This window comes from Salvia splendens, chromosome 1 (assembly GCF_004379255.2).
Source record: "Salvia splendens isolate huo1 chromosome 1, SspV2, whole genome shotgun sequence".
NCBI lineage: Eukaryota > Viridiplantae > Streptophyta > Magnoliopsida > Lamiales > Lamiaceae > Salvia > Salvia splendens.
The window spans coordinates 30,830,507-30,856,511 of record NC_056032.1 but is presented as its reverse complement, the minus strand read 5'-3'; the positions used below and the strand labels follow the sequence as shown (position 1 = coordinate 30,856,511).

The 26,005-nt window shown below is 41.1% G+C and overlaps 1 protein-coding gene across 1 annotated transcript; it reads right to left on the bottom strand.

Moving 5' to 3' along the window:
* Nucleotides 1–974: 974 nt before the first annotated feature.
* On the bottom strand, nucleotides 975–5,999 carry LOC121769432. Its single transcript, XM_042166263.1, has 3 exons — nucleotides 5,728–5,999; nucleotides 1,790–1,987; nucleotides 975–1,430 (listed from the first exon to the last, which is right to left on the bottom strand). The coding sequence occupies exons 1-3, from the start codon at nucleotides 5,997–5,999 to the stop codon at nucleotides 1,286–1,288; spliced, it is 615 nt and encodes a 204-aa protein (XP_042022197.1). The 3' UTR covers nucleotides 975–1,285.
* Between the last annotated feature and the right edge of the window lie 20,006 nt (nucleotides 6,000–26,005).

Sequence of the window (26,005 nt, the reverse complement as noted above, 5' to 3'; positions counted from 1 at the left end):
TATACCTAATACAATATTGATATTGAGTTAGCTAAATGTTGATAATGTGTTAACTATATGTTGATGATGTCTTATATATGTTGATATTTGTGAATTCAAAAGCTTGTTAGAATGATTGTAGTACTTTACATAAGTTTGTTTCTAAATTAATTATCATGGTTTATGTTTACCAAAAATACAGCTACAGGGAAAAGATCTAGACCACAAGAAGATGAAGATAACTTTGACAGCAATGAGAACTTAAGGTCTTCTGCTGAAAAAATTAAATCGAATGCATGTTATTGAAAGTCAAGCATAGTATAGTAAATTTATAAAAATAATTAATAAATACGAAATATTAAGAAAATGATTACAAAGGATTCAATGGCATTTTTAGTGTAACAAAAATTAAATTAATGTGAATGAATTCAATAAGAAATATAATTAAAAATAAAAATATGAAAAGAATTCAATACAATTTGTTACCTAAAAGAATAAATGAATTAATAAAAATAGTTGATGCCAAGTTTCCTACCAAATGATTGAGATTAAAAGAATTGTTTATCAACTTTATGAGGGATGAAATCAATGTACTTATATACATCCAAACAACAATGTTTAAAACAAAACGTGGGGTATGGGTAGAGGGTAGAGGGTAGGGGGTGGGGGTAGGGGGATAATTGAATATTAAATAAATAATAAATTTTGCTGCCATTTCATTAGGAAACTTCTGCGTTTTGTGGCGCAGCATGGGGTGCGGTGGATTTTAACCACAGCAGAGGATCCTTCTCCGTTATTGTAACTTGGGAAAAACAGTAGGAGATTTGGAAGATTATATGTTAGCTAAACTTCTTTTGTGACTATGCCGCCATTGAATATTTTGTAAGTAGAAATACTAATGGCATTACCTATATCATTTTGGACATGTTACGTGTGTGTACCTTTTTAACTCCAGTGCATAAAAATTCTGCAAAAAAATTGAAATAGGGAGCACATACATAAAAAAATGTCTCTGCATTTCCAAATTTAAGTGCTATCCCCCTATTCCATACATTTTGAGAGGGAATTCTCCAACTACCTACTCCTAAGAGGAGGGAAAGCAATTCAAACTAATGGAGGGAACACCATTGCATACACACAATGATGGAGGGAAGTTCAAGCTAAACATAGCTATAAAAGGACTAGATCTAACTACACCTTGAGATTTTTAGAACTAGTGCCCTCAGAAAAATTTCATCACTGAGCTATGGAGGAGGAGCTTGCTGGAAGAGACTCACACATAATACCAAGCATCAAAAAAAATCTGCTAGCTCAAAGACTGCTGCAATGGAGCCAGGCAGAAGAAGTACCATATGGAGCTATTCAAAAGGCAGCAACAGAGTTTGGAGTTAGCAGGAAGACAACCCAGAGAATATGGGCAGAAGCAAAACTCCAAATTCAGAGTGGAGTACCTGTCAACATAAAAGGCAGAGTTAAGGGCTACAAGCACAAATACAAATTCTAGCTTGATGCTGGCAAGGTAAGAGAACTGTTAGTTCTTGAGAGATCTAACATCCGTAAGCTTGCTTCTAAACTTGATGTAAGCAAGAGCACAGTTGGTAGGTTTGTGAAAGAACACCAACTAAGGCCACACACAAATGCCATAAAGCCTCTACTTACTGCTTCAAACAAAGTTGCCAGAATGAGATGGGGTCTAAGCCATATTCAACCACTCATAGTCAATGGTATACTAAAATATCACCCATTGCACAATGTAGTGCACATAGATGAAAAATGGTTTTACATGACTAAGACTTCAGATAGATACTACCTGCTGTCAGATGAGGCTGAGCCATACAGATCAGGTAAGTCAAAGCGGTTCATCACAAAGGTGATGTTTATGTGTGTTGTGTGTAGACCACATTTTGCAGAAAATGGAGAAGTCATTTTTGATGGAAAAATAGGCATTTTTCCTTTCACAACTATGGAGCCAGCAAAGAGAAAATCCAAGAACAGACCAAGAGGGACTCTGGAGACAAAGCCCATTCAATCAGTGAACAATGAAGTGATGAGAGAATGCCTAATTCAGAAGGTACACCTTTTGTTTTCCTTATGTATACAATCACATAGTAACAGATCATATATGTGTAGATCATACCAGCAATCAAGGCAAAATGACCAGAGAATATAAGCAATGAGATTTTCATTCAACAAGACAATGCCAAGCCTCATATACACCACAATGATGCTGACTTTCTGTCAGTTGCATCCACAGATGGGTTCAAGTTCCACATCAGGTGCCAACCACCACAATTCCCAGATTGCAATGTGTTGGATTTGAGATATTTTAGAGCAATCCAATCTCTACAGGATGATAAGGTGGCTAAGGGAGTGGATGACTTGCTGAGGAATGTGCATAGCTCCTTTGATGAACTTAGCCCATACACACTCAACAATGTTTTCCTTACTCTACAAGGTTGTCTAACTGAGATTCTTAAGGTGCAAGGGGACAATGGCTACAAACTCGACACATGAATAAAGAGATGTTAACAAGGATGGGGACACTGCAAGATGCATTAGAGGTTGAAGAAGGAGTGGTGAAGGCTGCTATGGCATAACTCCAACAGCCAGAACATGATGTGAGTACAAATTATGACATCTCCCGTGTCACAGAAGTGTAGGCTTCTAGTTCAGCATGTAGGAATCATACTTTTTGTCAGTTGGTTGAGTAAGCCTCAGAATTAGGTGTTTTTGTCATTTTGTAAAGCCTCCAAACCTGTGTAGGGGTGGCTTCTAAAATCCTAATCCCTCAGAAAGCTTTCATCATAGGGCAACCTCCAAACCTGTATAGGGGTGGCTTCTAAGGGTGCCTATCACACATAACAACCTCCTAACCATGTACAGGGGTGACTTGTAATGTGAAAGTGTTTCTATAATGAATTTGTATGGTTTTTTAAGCTTAATCCCTCAGATAGCATGTTTAAATCATGGACGCATAAGCCTCCTAACCTAAGCACATGGGTGGCTTATTAATCAAAACAACTCAGCAACAGGCAACATAAACAAAATCATCACAGGGAACACACCAGCATCAGCAAACCATACAAAATCATCACAGAGAACACACCAACATCAGCAAACCATACAAAATCATCACAGGGAACACATCAGACACAACAAACCATACAAATGCCTCAATATGAGCAACACACGCATCATAAGCATTTATCACAACCACAACAGCAACATAAAACAACAACCAATCCCTTCAATCCCACATCATCCAAACCAATCCACACGCACAGACCACAGATCAGACAACAACCATGGCATCCAACCCAATAGCCTCCAAACCAATCCACACCCACAGCCTCCAGTGTAAACACCCAGAAACCGTAAATCAATCCAAACCCCCAGCCTCCAAACCCATCAACACCCACAGCCTCCAGATTGATCAACCACCAGAAACCCTAAATCAACTCAAACCCCCAGCCTCCAAACCCATCTACACCCGTCAGATACCCTAAATCAATACAAACCCCCAGCCTCCAGACCCATCCACACCCTCAGGCTCCAAACCATCGAACAACCACACCATCCAAACACAAATCATTACCCGAAAGATTGGAATTTGAGGGACAACATACTTAGATTAGATCCAAAAACCTAGACAGCAAGATTGCAAACATTTCCCTCTCAACAGCCGAATACACGATGGGGGGAGCTTCAGGTAAGTTGACAGAGTTGGATGGTGGTGGTGGACCGTAGTAGGGGGTGGCTGGGGATGGTGGGCAGTAATACAGGGTGGGTGATGGTGGTGGTGGACCGTAGTATGGGCTTTCAGAGCCAAAGTACTCAAACATCTCAGATGGGGAGAGATTTTCAGGTTCCGTTTCAGGGACGACGGTGTCAGTAAAGGTTCCAACATGATAGGGGGCGACAATGGGTGGGTATGACGACCAAAGATGCTCTGGCGTGTCTGGGACGACGAGGTCGTCCAGATCATCGGACGACAAACAAGGCCATGAGTCGGGATCCCCGGCCATCTCATCAAAATTAGGGTTTCGTTGAGAAATTTGGACGGAGGCGAAGGGGCGACAAAATTAGGGTTTTCGGTCGGTGAAATATGCGGTGGATGGTGGCTGAAATCAAATCGTGGAGGAAGGAGGTGCTCCACGACCTAGGGTTTCAGTGGAGTGAAGGAGGCGGTGGGTGGATGGGGATGGATTTCGAGCATTTAAATGAGGGGGCGGTGGAGGAAGGTGCTGCGTTTAATGGGGAAGGTGGGTGGGTGGTTGAATGGCATTGATGGAGGCGGTGGGGTGGTTGAATTGCATTGAAGGCGGCGGTGGGTGGTTGCACAGCATTGAAGGAGGGAGTGTTTAGGGAGGCGATGCGGTGGGAGTGTTGAGGGAGACGAAAGGGTGGAGAGAAAATGATCACCCGATTGCAAAATGAGATGGGGTCAAAGTGTAAATACCATGAATGTGGAGGAGTATAAAGATATGTCCATTTTTAGTAAGTTTGAAGTGGGACAAATTTTCAGGGACAGACCGAAATGGTAAACTGTGACGAATTTTCAGGGACGGAGGTAGTAACATTCTATTCTTTCATACCAACATGGAATCAAGAATGCTAAGGAATATCCAAAACAAGGAATTATGTATGCCAATAAACAGAAACCACAGTGATAGGAACAACTAATTTATTTCTGTTTTTTACTCCTCTCTTTATCGCAGTTCCTTGAATCATGATTAACCATTTTATGGCATTTTCCACATCGTCTAGGAGGTTTAACTGCCGCCTTCTTCGCCGCCTCCACCTTAGAAGGCAACCTGGATCCAGATCCTTTACACTTCACCACATTTGGCGGATGAGCATGTATAGCATCAGGCCTCACAACGCCATACAATTCCTCAAACCTCTTCTTTTTCTCCAATACGGACATCGTAGAAGAACCATCACCAAAAAGCTGATTTCCAACATCCTCAATGTCGTCGTCCTCAGCTCTCTGTACTAATTTGTATATTGTTGTGCAGTTTGTTGATGGCATTACGCTTGTCATCGAAAAATAAATCTATAGATAATAAAACAAAATAATATCACATTGTACACATAGTACACCAATAATATCAACAGTCATATAAAGAAAAGAAAAATATCAACTCAATAAGCAAAAACTATAAATTATAATAAATCAATGTATAATACCTGACCCTGAAAAGTTGAGCTCGAAGAACCAACAAAATCAGGTCACAAAATCAGCTTACAAAAATCAATAAAAAAACATTTCTGTCATGCAATCAGATTCAACTAAAAAACATTTCTGTTATACAATCAGGTTACAACTTCAACCAAACATGTTACAAAATTAATAAACAACACTTCAGTCATTGAATCAGATTCTACTAAAATGTTGAATCATATTTAAACATACTAAAAACATAACATCATTAAATTACATCGCAATTTTCAATACATAACATATACTATAAGACGTACAGGTTAAAACAGAGGAAAACAAAATTGACCGAATGTATAAAACAAACTGTGCTAAAACCTAACATTAATCAATGAAAAAACTGATGAAAACATAAACATACATCAGAAACATGAACATTACAGTCAATTGATCATGAAAAAATAAAAAAGTTACCGACAAATATACAAAACATCGAATGAATCAGAAACTTCAAGTACAAAAATTGAGAAGATGCATATCGATCGATTCAAAATTAAAACATAAACAACACAATTATTGATACATACCTGCCATTATTGAACAAAGACAACAACAACAACAACAAAATAGCTTGGAAAAGATGAAAAACGCGATAAGCTGATGAGATCGGCAAAAATCGAAAAGCGTGAATCAATTCCTCAATATTAATGCTGCGTGATTCGGAGAATATGATTTTGGAAACAAAATATTCATGATTTAAAGTGTGAAGTTTGAAGATACGATCGAATCTGACATAGAGAATATAGGAGAAGAGAAATTTTAGTAAAGAAAATACGAGTGAGATTTGGAGTATAGTCATGTACGGTAATTTGATGGACTAAAATGCCCTTTTAGATTAATTTAAATAATTAAAGGAGAAATAAAAGATCAACTAGGAGGAAATTACAACTGATGCGTAGATAGGAGGAAATTACAACTGATGTGAGGGCTCGAACTAGGCACCTCTTGCAAAAATGTCTAAGCTCCTTGCCGCTAGGACAAAAGCTCTGAACATGCATTAAGATTCTAATAGCTTCTTAGTATTAAGCATCAAACAAATTACAACCCTTGGATCATTGGATTAGATGGTTGTGATAATCTATATTATTAGACTAAGATGCTACATTATTAACTCAGTTACATTATTAGACTAATAATCTACATTATTAGATTAAAATGCTATATTATTTTATTAAAATAGTATATTATTAGCTAAGTTACATTATTAAACTGATAATCTACATTATTAGATAACACGTGACATTAATCTAACGGTTAGATCACAAGATCTAACAGACCGCAAGTGTTTTATTTTTAAACAATATTTGCATGTTGAAAATGAATAGAATCCCTATGGTGCATAAAGTATAGTTAAAAATCTACTGTGAAATAGTATAAAAAAACTTTAGCTCCTAGATCATTATAAATACTAATGATTGTACGGTGCATGCTTAAACATATTTTGGATAATCGTCGATATTTACTTATAGAGTACTTAATAAATATCAGAAAAAACTTAATCTATATACAAATCGTATTGAAGTCAAACATAAAATACGATTGAGTAAATATCCCATTAGATTTTATTCAAATTTCGAAAACTCAAGAGTAGAAATTCAATTTTAGTTTTTAATTATAAAGGCTCATGGTTAATCGAACTTAATCCAAACTCATTGTGATAATATGGGTTTCAATTGTTCACGGCCGATTGTCTTCCGCCATACTAACTAATCAAAACTAGGGTTGGAACGGTACGGTATACCGCGCCGAAATGGTCATACTGCATACCGTATCGTACCGTGCGGTATGACCAAAAACTATACATTTACTGTACCGCTTTTGTCGGTATACCGCAATTGCGGTATACCGAAAAGTCGGTATACCAAAATTTAGATATCGTTACCATACCGCTTTTGTCGGTATACCGTACCTTGATTTCGGTATACCGTGATTTCCGGTATATACCGCAATTGCGATATGATGCGGTATAACACAGTATACCGCGGTATATACAAAATGCATACCTTTACCGTACCTAAAACTGTCGGTACGGTATGATACCGTACCGAAAAGTACGGTATACCAAAAATTCGGTATTTTCGATATTTTTTCGGTACGGTAAGTGCGGTATTTCGGTATTTGGGTATATTTTCCCAGCCCTAATCAAAACACAGAACAAGTACTTAACACAGATGAGATCGAATAGCAAGAATTTACCGTGCGGTTCGGGATCGCGTTAAAGGTGGGAAACCATATGTGATGGCGGTTTAACCTTAGCATAGGTTGCATTGCGGGGCTCGAAACTATTGCACAAGCAATTTTTTTTTATAATTATACAACATTTTTTAATAAAAATGAATGCAATGGACTAGAGGAATTTCAAAGAAGAAAGAGATGCCTATGATAACCATTATTGGGGTAGAGTTGTTTGATGTATGAGGATAGATTTTATGGGACCATTCTCAAAATCTTGGGAGTATCAATATATTTTGCTTGCTGTTGAATATGTTTCTCGATGGGTGGAAGAAAAGCAATACTCTAAATTTGTAACCATGTTTGTAAGAAAGAAAATCTTTTCTAGGTTTGGCACTTCATGTGCAATGATCAGTGATATGAGATCTCACTTCAACAATACGTGCCTGGACAATGTGCTAGCAAAGTATTGAGTCAAAGCATCGAGCAACGTCCCAATATCATCCACAAGCAAATGGACTAACTGAGCTGGAAAATAGAGAAATAAAGTTCGTTCTACAAAAGTTTGTAAGTGCATATAGAAAAGATTATGTACTCCGTTTGGATGACGCTTTATGGGCATATCGCACAGCCTACAAAAGCCCAATAGGTATTTTTCCTGACCAATTACTACTTTTTAGAAATTCATGTCATCTATCTGTTGAATTGGAGCATAGGCTTGGGCCGTGAAGAAATTAAACTATGACTTCCACAATGCTGGAGAGGCAAGGTGAAACTTCCTAAAAAATCTTGACGAATTCTGCGTGGAAGCATATGATAGGTGTTCCACTTACAAGGAGAGAAGGAATGCATACGACGATAAGATGATAAGTCCAAGAGAGCTTAAATTGGGGGACACAGTTCTTCTACACAATTCAAGACTCTCCATGTTTCTTGAAAAGTTGCGCTCAAAATGGACTGACTCATTCATGATCAAGAAATATATGATAGTGGAATAATAGAATTGTTATGGCCTGATGGAGGTCATAAAATGAAGAAGTACTATAGTGCTTAGCAGCTATCTGAAGAGGGAAAAGCTCCTTTGGACCTCCCACCAACTCTAACTGAATGAACTACAAGAACGTCAAACTAAAGATGTAAAATAAGTGTTTGTTGGAACAGAACCCAACATTGGTATCTATTATTTTTTTATTTTCATGTTTTAGCTTTGTTTTACTTTGTTTGTATTGAGTTTTATTGAGTATCGCATGCAATGGAAGCAGTCACCAGTCCGTTGAGTTCATCTTAGTGGTCCGCCGAAAACATTGTAGAGGATCAGACACTACTCAGCGGCCTGTTGGAATTGTTCTGTCAAGCCAAACACAAGCTGGGTGACCGCCGAACCTAATTTAGCGGCCCGCCGAGTTGGCCCAGCAGCACATGTTTACTTCTTTCTTAGTGTTCTCATGTTCCTACTGACTTTCAAATTTATTTTTAACGTAGTTTTGAATAAGTTTAGGGGGATGCATGGTGGACCATGAGATTAGGACTTAATTGTTTTTATATGTTTAGTTTAGCTAATAAACCGGAAGAATGGATCTTGTTGTGAGCATATAGAGATTTTAGAAATATGTATGTTTAGGGACAAATTAGAATAAGTTACACTTAGGATGAAAAGATCTTCTACCTTTATTTATGCCTAACTTAATGCTTGATTTGATAGTTTAGTAAAAAGTAGAACGATTAGTGAATTGATTGTTTGTATTGAATCATGCTTATACCTTGTAAGATTTGAGCCTTAAATTCTTTCATAATGTAATTTATCTGCACGCATGTATTTGTTTCTAGAATTTGCTTTTAGTCTTCCTAAGTCGACATAATGTTTAAGTGGATAAAAGAAGACGTTAGGCCATCCTTCTTAACTACTCCACTTTATAGACCTATAAAATACATTACTCGAAATAAATTTCCTTTTATCATAGCTATCCATTTTGAATCTCTAAGCCATTTTCTTTAGAAGCTAAAATAATGGAGAACTCTAGAGATTATTTATATTTTATAGAAAAGAGTTGGAGAGATAAAAAAGAAAAGTACTGAAAAATAGTATGCTGAATTGTAAAAATGCGTAGTTGAGGACCAATAGTAAAATTAAATATGCATAAACGAAAATAAGGTGCACAAGAAAAGGATAAAAAAAAGAAGAGAAAATCAAGAAAAGTGGGAAAAATGGGATGTAAACTATGGGATGTAAACTAGACAAAAGTCTAGTAGTGTAGAGTTGAAGTGTCATGGGGATGAAGATGTAGAAGTTAGTTTTATCTTTGCTTTGAGATTTTAGTAACTTTTTAGCTAAATGTTCTCCACATCTCAAATAGTCTACATTATAATAAAATATAAAAATTTTTCAAATTTTTTATGCTTAATCACAATAAGTAGATGAGAAAGTAGATTTAAAGCAAGCTTATGATTAAATTTTGTGTAAGGCATGATCTGAGATCATATATTCTTTACCTTTTGCATTTTGAGAGTGAGTGATAAACACATTTCAAAACACTTGTGATTGTGATTGGATAATTTCAAGGTGATCAACGAGCTAGTAATAAAATTACTTGATTTGATTTGTATTTTGTTATGCTCAATTTATTTATTCATGATAAATGAAGTAGTACTCCATGTACACCATTTATAGTCTCATTTTGACTTAACACAGATTTTAAGAAATTATTGACTTTGTGAAGAAAAATGGGAAAATGGGTTAGTGGAATGTGCCCTTTACTATATATTGGTTTAATAAAAGAATATGAATGTGATTTAGTTGAGTGGTGGGATCCACCTACCTAAAATGGAAAAAGAACAGACAAGACTTCAAATTGTGGACACCTCGAAATAGCAAAATGAGATATTTTTTCATGGACGGATGAAGTATAAAATATTAAAGAATGTCTCTATAAAAGAAAATTAACCAAGAATGGTTTTTGACAATTCATAGGCCCAACAAATAAGTATGGGTTATTATGAAATTCTAGTATCCATTTATTTATGCACTTTTTATTACACTAAAAATCATTTACAAGTCTTGTCACGACCGCACTTTGTTAAGGAAAACAAAGCTCGGAAGTCATGACTATGGTGGGGAATAAGAGGGAAATAATAAAAAAAGGTAAAAAAACCAATCATCAACCAAACATCCATTTCATTACAAAAGATATTAGGATTCCCAAGGGATTTGCATGGTCATACAGACTCGAAAAATAGTTCATTAACTAGTAGTACTTCATATTCCTATCATAGTTCTCATAAAAAATTTCTATCATGAGACACGGATAAAAATGCACAGCGGAAGAAGGTTTGAATGCAACAATATGTATGGAGACATATGCCTTCGAGGGTCCTACAAAGATACAGAAATCACCATTCTCACTCAACACCACTTCATCCACGGCTCAACCTGCACATTTAGAAATACATGCATGGCTGAGTACGAGAGTATTCAGTGAACACTTTGCCAAAAGATACACATATACATAAAAAGATTTATTGTCAGGCCATCACAGTAACACTCATGGGTTTTATCTTAAAGGTCCGAGCTTACTAAGTTCTTTATGAGCTTAAAGTTCGACCGCAGTCTAAGTTCTTTCGATCAATCTGTCATATCTCTACATTCCTTTAGTGACGGGAAGGTAGTCACCTTCCACGACACATTGACCAGCCAACCCTCTCGATGACACACGGTCCAATCCTTTGTGCACACTACCTGAATAGGATTTTCAGTCCTATTGGAGTCCGTAATAATTCCATTCATTCATTTTGGCATAGCCAAACAGATAGATGATACCGCCTTTTACGCACATAGTAAGTAAACAAGTAAAATCACATACTGGTCAAGCAGATTGACTGTACCAAACTGGTCAGGCAGATTCGCTAAACCTATCTACGTGTCGTCGGGTGTGCTATAAGAGCTGCTATCAAACCTTAACCCACAATACTATTGATAGGGAAGTAATGATCGAATCCCACAAGGACGGGGGTGAAGAGAGTGCGTTCGGGACATTTTGGGAGGGTTGGCTGCTACCACGCAACTAAGTGGGTTAAGTTTTAATCTACTGGACTCGGAAAACACTACCTAATCTGACCAACTAGATAAGAAATCGTACGGAAAGCATGCATAATGACTAAACTTGAAATAAACACTAAAACTTGAAACTAAACAACAAAGAACACCTGCAACTAAAGATTATGATGAAAACTTACTTAAAATGGGCAGACAAAGCAAGAAAAGTAAAGTAGGGACTAGATTTCCTAAACTGTCTAAGCTGGCAGAAAGTTGTAAAGTAAAAGCATAAAGTGACTGTAGATCTGATTCTCTAACTACCTCTACTTCATCTTTTTCATGTAACTAAGCTAAAACAGAGCATGAAACACCATTGACGGCGAAAAATAGAGCATGCTTTGAAACAAGAGGTAAATGAGAAATTTAAGCTAGAGCTATCAGATCTACGTTAACTGACCAAGTGGAATTGACGTACGAACAGAAACAAGCCATATTCATGCAGATTCAAAACCACATAGCTTAGATCTACGAAATGAAACACTAATCTAACATGGATCCACTGAAATCAGACATTAACAAGCTAGATCTGAGAGATTCAAACAACGTACACAAGCTTAACACCATGAAATCCAACAACCACTTCCATAATCATGAAAGCAAGACAAGATTGTTAGAGTTTGTATACTAGAAATCACCTTTCGAGTGATTGAATACTGTAAAAACTCTTATTTTATTTTCCAAGGAATAAAATAAATTATTTTTGTCATAATGTTGTTATGTTTTACATTTAATGGATGTTTATTGCATGTTTAAAGGTATAAGTAACTTAACAAAGTCTAAGTCTTTATTTTAGTAGACCGGTTGTGGCCGTCGTCTACTTTAAGGTAACACGGTCAGTTCTGAACAAAGAAAAATAAGAATTTCACAACCCAGATAGGCTTAGACTACCTATCGTGAAAGGTTGCAATGTCAGTCCGCATATTTCTAAGCCTTACTGAAATAAGATTACATTGGTGTGGCAGAGCACTGAATTGGATTTAACAGCGAGACAAGTCTTTATGCTATCTACTGAAAGACGAGGTCTTGATAATTATTTGTTTCTTAATCAATGTACGTTAGCATTGAACATACGGTATTGATTATGCACTACTTTGACTTACCAAATGGTGCGGATTTTTCGCAACCCAATAATCCTGGTATATTGGGTAGTGGTAATTTATATCTAGCGGTGCTAGGATTGCTATTATGTTGAATCGTGCGCGAGGTGAGTCTCATTTGATAACGTCCTCAAGAGGAGCTCGAAATAAGGCTTTATTATTCGGAACCTAGCTAGTTGGAGTTTGATTACTCTATGAATAATAAATAAGCGTTTCTTGCTGAGTCCACTCTTAGAATTAATAAGATGTTAATTAATTAAGTCTATAGCAGACTGAAGCGTGTGAGGAGAATAGCAAAAGTGCTCGTGCGTGCTTCTGGTGTTATGCTAGGTCGAGATGCCAAGTCCTATGAATCCACTAGTCACTTGGTCTAGGAACTCAAGAGAACACGGAATGCTCTGTCGTTGGGCACACTAAACTCCCCTTCAAAGATCCCTCAACCCGAATACTATGGATTAGTATAGAGAAGCAGGGGTCGATCCTACGAAGATGGACACGTAAGAAAACATTTAGAAACTTTGGACAAGGGTGGCTGCTGCCACGCAAACTGGGTTGAGGTTTAACTACGACTAGACCTAGGCAAGAAATGTAAACACTAGACCTAGGAAACTGTAAACATGCTGAGATCAAACATCATCAAGACTACGGGATATTAAATTCCCTTCCTAGACCGTGTAAACGGCTACCTAATAGAACCATACATGAAGCATATAACAGTGGGGACCATAATTCCAGAATTAGCAAGTACGACAGAAAGGCTGCAAATAACAAACTGAAACTCTAACTAACAATGACATGCATTTTTTTTAACTGAATCAAAAACGCAGATGAAGAAAACAGAGCACGTACCTAGATTCGAACAGAATATAAAAGTTGGGTCGTCGGAAACTTACAACAAACCGGAAATAATACAGATCTACATATACTAGACGGAATGAAATGAAAACACGAAGGATAGGCATAAATTTAAACCAACTCTGCTCAGATTCACGTCGGATGCTTAATCCACTTCGGATCCAAGCGATCTGAACCAAACAACAACCTCAATCAACTCCATATCTTCCGATCTAACAGATCTACTCCGATCAACACCGAATTCAAACGATTCCAATCAACTCAGCTACAACACCGAATTCAAACCTCTGATTCAACCACCAACAAACTCTGATCAACCCGATCCAGCCATTACTCTGCACAGATTCAGTGAGCAATTGCGAAACGCATCCAACACAAGTAAACTAACTCAAACTCGAGAAAATCACAGGAGTGAAATCAGAAATCAACATCAACGACATAACAGAAAATTAAACTTGCATTAAACATAAAAATATTCAGTAAAAACAGAGAGCCGAGCTCCGAACAGCGAAACTCGGTGAAATCCATGAAATACGAGAAATAAACTGGAAATTGTTTCTTCGCCCTCGACAGGACGGTGTTACACCCAAATGAAACTAAAGTAAACAGGAAGGGAACCCAGCCGTGAACCCCTGAATTTCCCAAAGAGAACCCAAGTGTGTAAGAGAAAAGTGAGCTCCTAGCTACAATCCGTAACGAGGCCTCCACCGAGAAGGTCCCTCTAGAATGCATGCTTCCTTCCTTATATAGGCGCGGACATAATCTTCTAGAAGCCTTCGTAGAAATCTCCATTCTACCCTTCAGCTCCGAGATTTCCTCCGTCTTGCAATTTTCCTCCACAATGCTCACTTCTTCGCCAGTTTCCTCGGACATGTGATTGTCCTCTTCTTTTCCTGGACCTGGCGAAATTCTTCTACACACCTGGCTTAAAACGTGTGTTAGACCTAGTAAATCCATGAATTTATCCCCTAGACCTATGCATGAAATTAGTCTTATCAAACTGCTCACACTTAAACCATGCTTGTCCTCAAGCATAAAGACAAGAAAAAGAAATAAGGTGAATTTCAATGCACGGTTCCCAAGAACGACTCTACAAGCAAAACACAAACAAAGCACCGACTCCTAGACCTAGACAACTACAGACTCACAAAAGAAAACAACATACAAGGAAAAACAAACACAACAGATAAGCATGAACTAGTTTCAACTTTTAGGCGACCGTCCCCACAAGCTTAAGTCCTATCCGATCGTCTACAGTCTTCAAATCCCCCCCTTCCCTCTTCTACCTAAACGATCTGTCAGTTTGTTAAGATAGCCTATTGATTTCCCAGCAGTTAGGTTCGCTTGATCACTCATTCCTCACCAGGGATGCTAGGATCGAAACGCTCCAAAGTTAAAGTTACACCACTAATGCATCGGGTTATGAGAGTTTTTCCTTCTTACTACTCCTTTTCCCTATTGATTTCCTGGGTCAGGTTGCGATTGCATTCCTGCCCTTATTTTTTTATATATTTTTTCTTTTTCTATATATATCCCCTTTTCCCCTGGACTTTGTCCAGCTTATACCTCCTTTTCCTGTTCTATTTTTTTCCCTGGACTTCGTCCAGCTTATACCTCATTTTCCTAGACTTCGTCCAGCTTATACCACCAGTTCCTGGACTTCGTCCAGCTTATACCTCCATAACCCATTTTTTCTCCTTTATACTCTACTCCCTAAGCATCAAGTGACAGCTCATTTTTACATGTTAGCTCAAAGTGTTTAGGCTTATAACTCGCTCTTATAGTAGGGCTGCACAGCTAGGTTATCTAAGGCATTTTCTATCATCCTTACTTCATTCAGACCGCTTTTAGTTTATTAAGGAAAAAGACATCAAAGTTGACATGTATCCTATCTTCAATCGCTCTCACTAAGGGAATCTTGCCTTATTATCTCACTAACTCATGCAACACACAAAAACGCTAGACCTAGAGACTCTAAGACTCCTATTTACAAAAACAAATACTGCATTTACTCCCTCCCCCTCCCACTTCACTCAAGCTTGTCCCCAAGCTATCCTAGTGAAGTGGGGAAATAGGGAAGTATGAACAACACAAACAAACAACCAACGTGCATAAAACAAAACAAACTTCACATACTTAGACCGTACAACGGGCGAAGTGGGAGAATGCGCAACAAACAAAACCAAAACATGCAAAAACAGAACAACCCCTTCTCACACTTAGACCAAGGATTGGGCTAAGTGTGGGAAGGTGCAACACATATATACAAAATAGAGCATGCTGGTCACAGACAAACACAAACAGAAAAGGAAAGAAAAACGAAAAATAAAAGAAGGAAAGGTAAAAGTTACTTGGCTCTGGGGGGGTCAATTCGGGGTCTGGCCCCAGCAAGAGCCAGACTTGGGCGGGGCGGATGGTTGGGTCACTCTAGCTTTCTTCTTTGCCGGCGAATCCGGCTGTGCTGTCATCTCCTCACTCTGTCTAGGCACTGACTTTCTCACGGTCAAGGGTTTAGTCGCGGACGGGGCAGTCAGAGGCTTCGTCGGCTGGGGAGGCTTCTGGAGAAATAGACTTCCTTGCCCTGGCGATTTAGAAGCGCTGCCAGGGCCAGGAAGCAACTTCAGTGCCTCGGGGAACTTCTCTTTAAACCTCTTTGCCATCATCATCATCAGCGAGACGGCCTCTGCCATCCTATCAGCGTGCTTGGACGACGTTGCCACAAGATCAGTAATACATCCCTTGATGGCCACGATCTACTCTCTGACTTTCCCGACTTCCATTCTTACTTCGGTTACCTCCTTCCTCACTCCTGCGACTTTCTTCCTTACTTCTGCAACATCTTTCCGTACTTTCTCAACATCGACACTGTTCTTTACATCCACGACCTCTGATTCCTACTTCACCTGGACTTCCGACTTGCCGACCTCATAAAAGCATACCTCCTTCCCATGCATGATTAGAAGCCCCTTGTTGAAGAAATATTCGACATTGAAAACCTCTGGGGGCATTCACATCTCCACATCTCGGCACGATTTGGCTATCTTCAGTATTACGTTGCGTTGAAGGTATGCCCCTAGGAGGTGGCATGTGTACATGTGCCTGGAAGGATTGGCGGCCATCTGGTGGCAAGCCTGGGCTAGCCAGTAGCCCAGGTGTACACGGACTCCCTTGGCCATACACCAAGTGAAGTATAGGTCGGCTGCGGTCAAAGCAGCGTTTGGGGTTCCCATCAGATTATAACTGATGAACGTCTGAGCGAAACGCAGGATCCGGTTGTCAATGTGGTAAGCCTTCGAACAACTTGTTTTAAACTGACCCAACTTGGGGTGGGTTATAAACTCCCAAGTGCTTTGTGGTTTGAAACCCGGGGTAAACTTAGGCGGACCCACCATCCTGTCATTCCACAGGCCCTCATCATCCTGTGTGCGCGATAACAACCCCATGCGGAGCGACCACTCTCGGATACTCATTTCGTGCTCCTCGTTGAAAATGCGGAAGGTAATAGAGTCGGCATCTAGATCAGTTGTAGACTTCAAACGAAAGGTTGAGAAAAACTCACGCGTTAATGCTGTTGGGACTTCGAAAGAGCTGTGCTTCAGCAACCAGTCAAAACCAATCGCGTCGATGTACTCACGGAATTCATCATCGGAAGCAATCTCCTTCAGCTCCGCGGGAGCATATTTCTTTCCGGACTTCGCATACTTGCCCTGGGCACTCTTCTCTTTATACGTTGCTGCACGCTTGGGGTCAGTGAACTTCCTCATTGCATCCAGTAATTCCTTGGTTAACCAAATTTCTATAGGCTCGAAATTGAGCTCTTCTTCAAGTTCCTCTTCGGAGTCGCTAGATCCAGCAGGGCTATCAGACTCGGCAGCATATGGAACCTTTGCGGGTGGAGGAAGAGAGGTGTCAACAGATTTTCCTTTCGATTTTTTGGTCAAGGAAGGAGTGGTCTGCTTTCCCTTCCTTTTTCTTTCAGCCGCCTAGCGGAGTTCTTCCTCGTCACTCTCCCCACCACTGGGTCTAGGAGAGATATCCTGCTCACGGGCTGTGGTCTCTGGACCCAGCGCTTCTCCTTCCGTCTGCTGGACAGAGTCATCAATTTCATCTATCAAGCTCCGGCGAGCTTGTCTCCGGGCTTCACTTTTATTTACCAGTGAAATTCTCCCCTCCGGGACATCAGTCAAATCCACGACTAGATTTACCCTCTCGCCGACGGGTTCCTGTACATCTTCGGTAACGAGGGCCTCTCCCTCCTCAGACAGCAAAGGGGTTGCCCCCGTGATATAAACAGGGGTTTCCACCCCAACCAAATCTTGTTCATTGTGGGTCTCAGTACCCACAACCTTTTCAGGGGTCCTCCCCTCATCATCGTTCTCAACAGAGACTTGGGCCTCATCGCCCCCAACTTTTTCTAGGGTTTCCCCCTCCATAGCTTTCTCAGAAATTAGGCCTCATCGCTCTCAACATATTCTAAGGTTTCCCCCTCAGGATTACTAGTAGACAAAACAGCAGATACACCCACACTTTCTGACACAACACGTGTTTCTCTCTCAACGACATCAATAGCAGCAATAACAGGGGTTACCCCCTCAGATGCACCATCAGCAGAAATGGCAGAGGTTTCCCCCTCAGAAACATGGTCTAACCTTGGTTCACTGACCGCCAAAAGCTCCAAACCCGTAGCTAGATCCGCTTCCTCCTCAGATACGTTTGCGGCGGTTGTTCCGGCTAAACTGGTGGCTGGTTCGGCCATCGAATGTACGGCCTCCGGTTGGGGTTTCGTAGTCTCAGAAACTTGTGGTGGTGGAGTGGTTTTCCCCATCATAGTGGTGAGCATGGCGAACGCCTTCATCGCCTCCTCTGGCCCCCCAAGTTTCTGCAATAGATCGGCCATGAACGACACTGCGTTAGATTCGGCGGATCCAGAGGTGCTTCCTGTGTTTTGTGTGTTCTCCATGGCGGAATCTGTAGAATTTCGCAAGAACTCGGAAGAAAAAAATTTCGTTGATTAGGGTTAGAGAGAGAATTTGAGAGAGAAAATTTGGGGATTTTTTTTAGAGAGAGTGAGTATGATATGGAAAATAAAAGAGAGAGCACGGTTATAGTCTGTAGGTATGGGAAAGAACGGTTTTACAGGTGGTTGCAGGCGTGACGCGAACGACCGTACGCCTCCCCATAAAGTTACCTTTTGAAATTCGAACCGGTGCTAACTCCCTCCAAAATTTTACTCCTCAACTCCCTGCCCCATGTGAATACTCTCTGCAATATCACACTTAGAAAAACATCAAATTGAAATTGAAACGCCAGACTCCCAGGTCAAGGATATGACAGTATGAAAAAAAAAATTCTCTAAGGAGTCTCGGATTTCGAAAATATTTTTGGAAGATTATTTTTTCTGATTTGTTTGGGTTTTCTTGATTTAAGGAAAGCAATTAAATATTTACACTTTCTTTCAAGTACTCTTGAGATTCCCTGGGTCAGGGCATGGATAAAAAAACTTTTCAATTTACTTGACCCTGGATTTCTTCAAGAACACTTCCTTCCTAGATTGGTTAGGCGATATCCGGGAGTGCGCGTAGAGGCACTTTGTCCACTACACACAGCTCCGAGTTATCCCGAAATACCTTCACTCGATGACCATTGACGAGGAAAGACACAGAATTCGAGGCACCTCCTTGGATCTCTACTGCTCCATTTGCGCGAAGGCCAACGATAGTATATTGTCCGATCCACTTGGACTTTAGCTTTCCAGGCATCAGCTTAAGCCTGGACTGGAACAGGAGAACTTTCTGCCCAACATGTAGTTCATTGGTCCGGAGATTCTTATCATGCCAGAGCTTGGTCTTTTCTTTGTACCACATCGCGGACTCGTAAGACTCAAGCCTCAATTCTTCCAACTCCTGGAGCTGCAATTTCCTCTCTTCCTGACAAGCTGGAGGATTCATGTTAATCTCCTTGACCACCATGTATGCCTTGTGCTCCAGTCCAACTGGCAAGTGGCACATCTTGCCGAACACTAACCTGTACGGAGACATCCCAATAGGCGTCTTATATGTTGTCCTGTAAGCCCATAATGCGTCGTCAAGTCTCTTACTCCAGTCTTTCCTTGACGGATTCACTGTCTTTTCAAGTATAGCTTTGATCTCCCTATTTGATATTTCCACCTGGCCGTTAGACTGAGGATGATAAGGTGTAGACAACCTGTGGTGGACTCCATACTTCTTCATCAGAGCTTCTATCGTACGGTTCCGGAAGTGAGTTCCTTGATCCGAAATAACAGCCCTAGGAACACCGTACCTGTTAAAATGTTAGCCCTAAGAAATTTTACCACCTCACCAGCTTCGCAAGATGTGGTAGCTTTTGCCTCTATCCATTTCGAAACATAATCCACCGCCACAAGTATGTATGCATTCCCATATGAAGATGGAAATGGACCCATGAAGTCCATTCCCCAGACGTCGAAAATCTCACAAACGATGACAGGGACTTGCGGCATTTCATCTCTTTTGGAGATTCCCCCAGTCTGTTGACACCTTTCACAATTCTGACAGAATTCGAACGCATCCTTATGCAATGTAGGCCAGTAAAACCCACTGTCTAACACCTTCCTCGCGGTCTTCCTTGGTCCAAAGTGACCTCCACACGCTAGAGCGTGGCAATGATTCAGCACATCCCTTTGTTCCCACTCTGGAATACATCTCCTAATTACTTGGTCAGCTCTCATCCTCCATAGATACGGGTCGTCCCAAAAATAGTACTTGGCTTCGCTTTTCAGTTACATCTTCTGGGCCCGAGAAATTTCTTGGGAACTGGGCACTTCTCTGGTGACCAAGTAATTTGCTAGGTCCGCAAACCACGGCTCAACGTTTATCTGGCATTTTTTTTTCAGCATCTCCTGGACCTGTTACTGCCATTATCTCTTCCCAACTGATAGGTCTAGGCGAACTTTCAAGATAATATAGATTCATCCGGGAACGCCCCTTTGAGGCAATTCTTACTTGTTCATCGGCAATAGATGACATTTTTGTATTGCTTCGTCTGTTTCTCCCTGGTAAATGCGACTCAAGTGGTCGGCTACCTTGTTCTCTGTTCCTTTCTTGTCTCTGACTTCCCAGTCAAATTCCTGCAAGAGTAAAACCCAACGGATTAACCTTGGCTTAGACTCCTTCTTCGCCAGTAAGTACTTTATTGCAGCGTGATCGGTGAAAACTATCGCCTTAGACCCCAGCAAGTACGGGCGAAACTTATCAAATGAGTACACAACTGCCAACATTTCCTTCTCCGTGGTGTCATAATTTTTCTGGGCCTGATTGAGCGTTTTTTACGCATAAAAAATCACATAGCTTTTCCCGTCGACTCTTTGACCTAGCACCGCCCCTACTGCGTAATCACTTGCGTCGCACATTATTTCAAAGGGTAGATTCCAGTCGGGTGCTCTAATAATGGGAGCAGATACTAGTCTATCCTTCAACAGCTGAAAAGCCTTTTTGCACTCCTCATCGGAAACAAAATCGACATCGTTATGCAACAAGTGAGTGAGTGGCTGAGCAATCTTTGCGAAATCCTTTATGAACCTCCTATAGAATCCAACATGCCCTAGGAATCCTCTTACTTCTTTCTGATTTGTCGGGTAAGGCAGTTTTGAGATCACATCAATCTTTGCTTGGTCTACCTGTATACCTCTTTCTGATACCACATGCCCTAGGACAATTCCTTCTGGGACCATAAAGTGGCATTTCTCGAAATTCAAAACCAAATGCTTTTCCTGGCACCTCCTCAACACTATATCCAAACTTGCCAAACACGAGTCAAATGAATTCCCGTACACAGTGAAGTCGTCCATAAAAATCTCGATGCAATCCTTTAGGAGATACGAGAAGATACTCATCATACACCGCTGAAAAGTGCCTGGCGCATTGCACAGACCAAACGACATCCTTCTGTAAGCATACGTTCCGAAGGGACACGTGAAAGTTGTCTTCTCCTGGTCCTCGGGGTCCACGTAGATATGAAAATACCCACTATATCCGTCTAGGAAACAGAAATATTGCTTGCCCGCCAACCTCTCCAACATCTGGTCAATGAAAGGTAGAGGGAAATGGTCTTTCTTAGTCGCTTCATTTAACTTCCTATAGTCAATGCACATCCTCCACCCAGTAACTAGTCGGGTGGGCACCAACTCATTCTTGTCGTTCTTGACCACATGTATTCCCGACTTCTTTGGTACCATATGTACTGGACTCACCCATTCACTGTCTGGTATGGAATAAATGATACCTAGGGAGAGTAGCTTCAATACTTCCTTCAGCACCTCCTCCCTCATGTTAGGATTCAATTTGCGTTGAGGATCTCTGCAGGCTTTTGCTCCCTCTTCTAGCCGAATGTGATGCATGCACATATCTGGACTGATTCCTACCAAATCAGAGAGTGTCCACCCAATAGCCTTCTTGTTCCTCCGAATTACCTTCAACAGTTCCTCTTCTTGTCCCTCGGTCAAGCTGCTGTTAATAATCACAGGGAAAGTTTCATTCTCCTCTAGATACGCATACTTGAGACCTGGTGGAAGTGTTTCCAGTTCTTTCTTGGGGACATCTTTTTCCTGGGGTAAGGGATTTTTCTCTGTCGACTCAGTTGTTATTCCCTTCGTAGACTCAGTAGAACTGTCCATGCTCGCCACATAAGGTGTCTTCCTTGATCTAGCTAGCTCCGGGTTCATGCAGAATTCCAGAATTGCTTCGGCTAGCTCCTCATCTGATAACTCACTCGTGTTCATTGCTTGACACCACCCTGCTACTTCTCTATCAATAGCATGACTCATCTCAGAATTTGCAATCTGCTCCAGCATTAATTCGGTCTCAAGATATTCCTGGACCAAGGGGTTAATAACATCTATAGCATGCAAATTTTCAACGTCAAGAGGTTTCTTCATTGCCTCATCTATGCTGAATGTATATTTCTCCCCATTGTAATCAAGGCAAATGGTGCCATCAAAGACATCAATGATAGTCTTAGCGGTACGTAGGAAAGGTCTCCCTAAAAGTACTCCGCCAGACTCTGCAGACTCACTATCACTCATCTTAATCACATGGAAATCAGCTGGGTACAAGAAGTCATGTACCTTTACTATCACGTTCTCAAGCACTCCTTCAGGACAAATGCATGACCTGTCTGCCAATTGGATCACAACTTTCGTGTCCACCATGCCTACCCCTACTAACTTCTTGTATATAGAAAGTGGTAACACATTTATGGATGCACCTAAGTCACACATAGCATGTTCGATTTTTACATCACCAATAGAGATGGACAAAGTAAACATACCTGGATCATTGCATTTCAAAGGCATCCTCCACTTCTGAATTACCGCGGACACATTCTCGCCTATCAGAATTTTTCCACTAGGTCTCGCCTTACCAGCTATAAATTCCTTGATGAACTTGCTAAACACTGGCAATTTTAGAGCCTGTAAGAATGGTAGATTGATTTCCAGCTTCCCAAAAATGTCCATAAAATCTACCGGCTCATCCTTCTTTTTCTTTACTTCCCCTCGGCTTGGGAATGGTTTCAGTCGCTTCCCTGTTCCTATAGAGCTACCGGCCGAGAATTCTTCGGCTTCTTTCTTCTCCTCCTTCCTTACCAAATCTTGCCTGGATCAAGGAAAAATGGTTCAGTTTCTCTAGGCAATGGTTTCTCCAAATCTCCTGCCCTGAGTTCATCTCTAATCATGGGATTGTTTGCAGCCAAGTTCCTCGGTCTAGAGGTTATACCCCATGTCTCCTTGCCCTCGGTGGGATTTGTGACTTCCTTCGGTCTCATTGCTGGGCCTTCGTACCCCTTCCCAGACCTTAAGGTAATTTGGCTAATATTGGCCCTATCAGGCGGTTTTACTGAGGCAGGAATTTTACCCTCATTACCTCGCATGTCACTCAAGGAAGTAGCAATCTGTGACAGCTGTCTTGCTAACATATCCATTGCCGCCTTTTATTCTTGCTGAGCATCCTGAAGCTTGTGGACTACGTCATTGTTCGACTGTAAGTTGTTCTGCATGTGCTGCTGAGAACTGATGAGGTCGTGCACCATTTCATCAAGATTCCTTGGTGGCTTAGAACTCGGCTGACTGGGGCCGGGTCCTGCATTCTGGTTTGCTCCACTTCCTTGGGTCGGGCGAATATTTCCTTGACCCCCTGAATTGTTGTTGAACTGATTTCCTTGACCTGGGTAGGTGGGTTGGAAATTCCTTTGGTGTGGTGGCACATAAGAGTTCCCCTGATGGTTTTGATTCTTGTTTCCCCAGTTCGAGTGATCTCCCTGGTTCCGATTGTTCCAATTGCCTTGCCCTTCATGATTCCTCCAGTTGCCCTGCCTCTCGGGCTGAGGTGCAAACTGTATACTCTGTTGTAGTGCTGGCTGGCTCTGTTCGTTATCAGACCATTTAAAATTTGGATGATTCCTCCAGGGTGCATCTCTTTGTCTCCCGGGGTTCCAACTTCCATCGGGATTCCAACTCCCCATCGCATTCACCTGGGCCTGGTAATCTCTTTCATGGGATCCGTAATATTGTTGAAATTGGGACTCTCCTGGACCAGGCGGTTTCTCTTTCTCCGGTGGCGCTTAGTTTTTTCGATAGCATTCAAAAGAGCCTTCTCGAGTCTATCTATCCTTGCCTTTACCTTATCATCATCTTGTTCCCCAGTGCATTTGCAGAACCTCTTCTCACAGCATTCCTTGGACTATCATATACCTTCTTGGCATCTATCAATTTCCCCAGAATCTCTCGTGCCTCAATTCCTCTTTTCCATGTAAAATTCCCTCCGCTTGAGGAATTCATCAATTCCTTCGACTCAGGAGTCGCTCCTTCATAAAACAGAGAATAGGTCTCTGCCTCTATAATCCGGTGATTCGGGCATGCATCCAGCAATCCTTTGAACCTTGACCAGTATTGGCTCAATGACTCGTCATAGTCCTGTTTGCACTCCACTATCTCCTTCTTCAGAGCATTCGTCGTGTTGGATGGGAAGAAATAATCTAAAAACTCCAATTTAAAGTCTCTCCAAGTGCGGATAGAATCCGGGGGTAACCGTAATAACCATGTGTTGGCCTCCCCCTTCAGAGTGAAAGGAATCGCGCGCAAGCGATAGTCCTCCTCCGTCGCATCATTTGGCCTCTTTTGGATGATGCACAATTTACTGAATTCATTCAAAAACTCGTACGGGCACTCACTTCTTCGCTCAGAAAATGTCGGTAAGATGCCGAGCACATTCTTCTTGATCTCAATGGACCTCTGACGTGGGTTCGTCACTATGGCCTGTGCTGGCTCTCCATCTAAATGGGCAGTTAGTGACCCTGTCTCCGGATCTAGGTCTACTACGTGCGCCATGACTACTTCCTCTGTTTCCCTTGTTTCTGACTCTGTTTCCGACTCTGGTGGTGACTCCGGATCTTCACATCCTGACGACGCCCAAGATTCGTCACTAGTAAATCCACCCGTGGTGAACCCTGATCTGGTGGTTACTGTGGAGGCTGTGTCATTGACCTGCCAAATGAATTGACCGTGCTTCCACCCAGGCGAGTTACTCCAGTGAGTAGACCGTGAGCCTTTGCTCATAAACTAAAAATAAAAGGAAAGAAAATAAATCAAAACTATATACGCCAAAGACTCTAAACACTAACACAAACTACGCCATCCATCCCCGGCAACGGCGCCATTTGAAGTGTGTGAGGAGAATAGCAAAAGTGCTCGTGCGTGCTTCTGGTGCTATGCTAGGTCGAGATGCCAAGTCCTATGAATCCACTAGATCACTTGGTCTAGGAACTCAAGAGAACATGGAATGCTCTGTCGTTGGGCACACTAAACTCCCCTTCAAAGATCCCTCAACCCGAATACTATGGATTAGTATAGAGAAGCAGGGGTCGATCCCACGAAGATGGACACGTAAGAAAGCATTTAGAAACTTTGGACAAGGGCGGCTGCTGCCACGCAAACTGGGTTGAGGTTTACGACAAGACCTAGGCAAGAAATGTAAACACTAGACCTAGGAAACTGTAAACATGCTGAGATCAAACATCATCAAGACTACGGGATATTAAATTCCCTTCCTAGACCGTGTAAACGGCTACCAAATAGAACCAGACAGGAAGCATATAACAGTGGGGACCATAATTCCAGAATTATCAAGTACGGCAGAAAGGCTGCAAATAACAAACTAAAACTCTAACTAACAACGACACGCATTTTTTTAACTGAATCAAAAACGCAGATGAAGAAAACAGAGCACGTACCTAGATTCGAACAGAATATAAAGTTAGGTCGTCGGAAACTTACAACAAACCGGAAATAATACAGATCTACATATACTAGACGGAATGAAATGAAAACACGAAGGATAGGCATAAATTTAAACTAACTCTGCTCAGATTCACGTCGAATGCTTAATCCACTCCGGATCCAAGCGATCCGAACCAAACAACAACCTCAATCAACACCATATCTTCCGATCTAAAAGATCTACTCCGATCAACACTGAATTCAAACGATTCCAATCAACTCAGCTACAACACCGAATTCAAACCTCCGATTCAACCCGATCC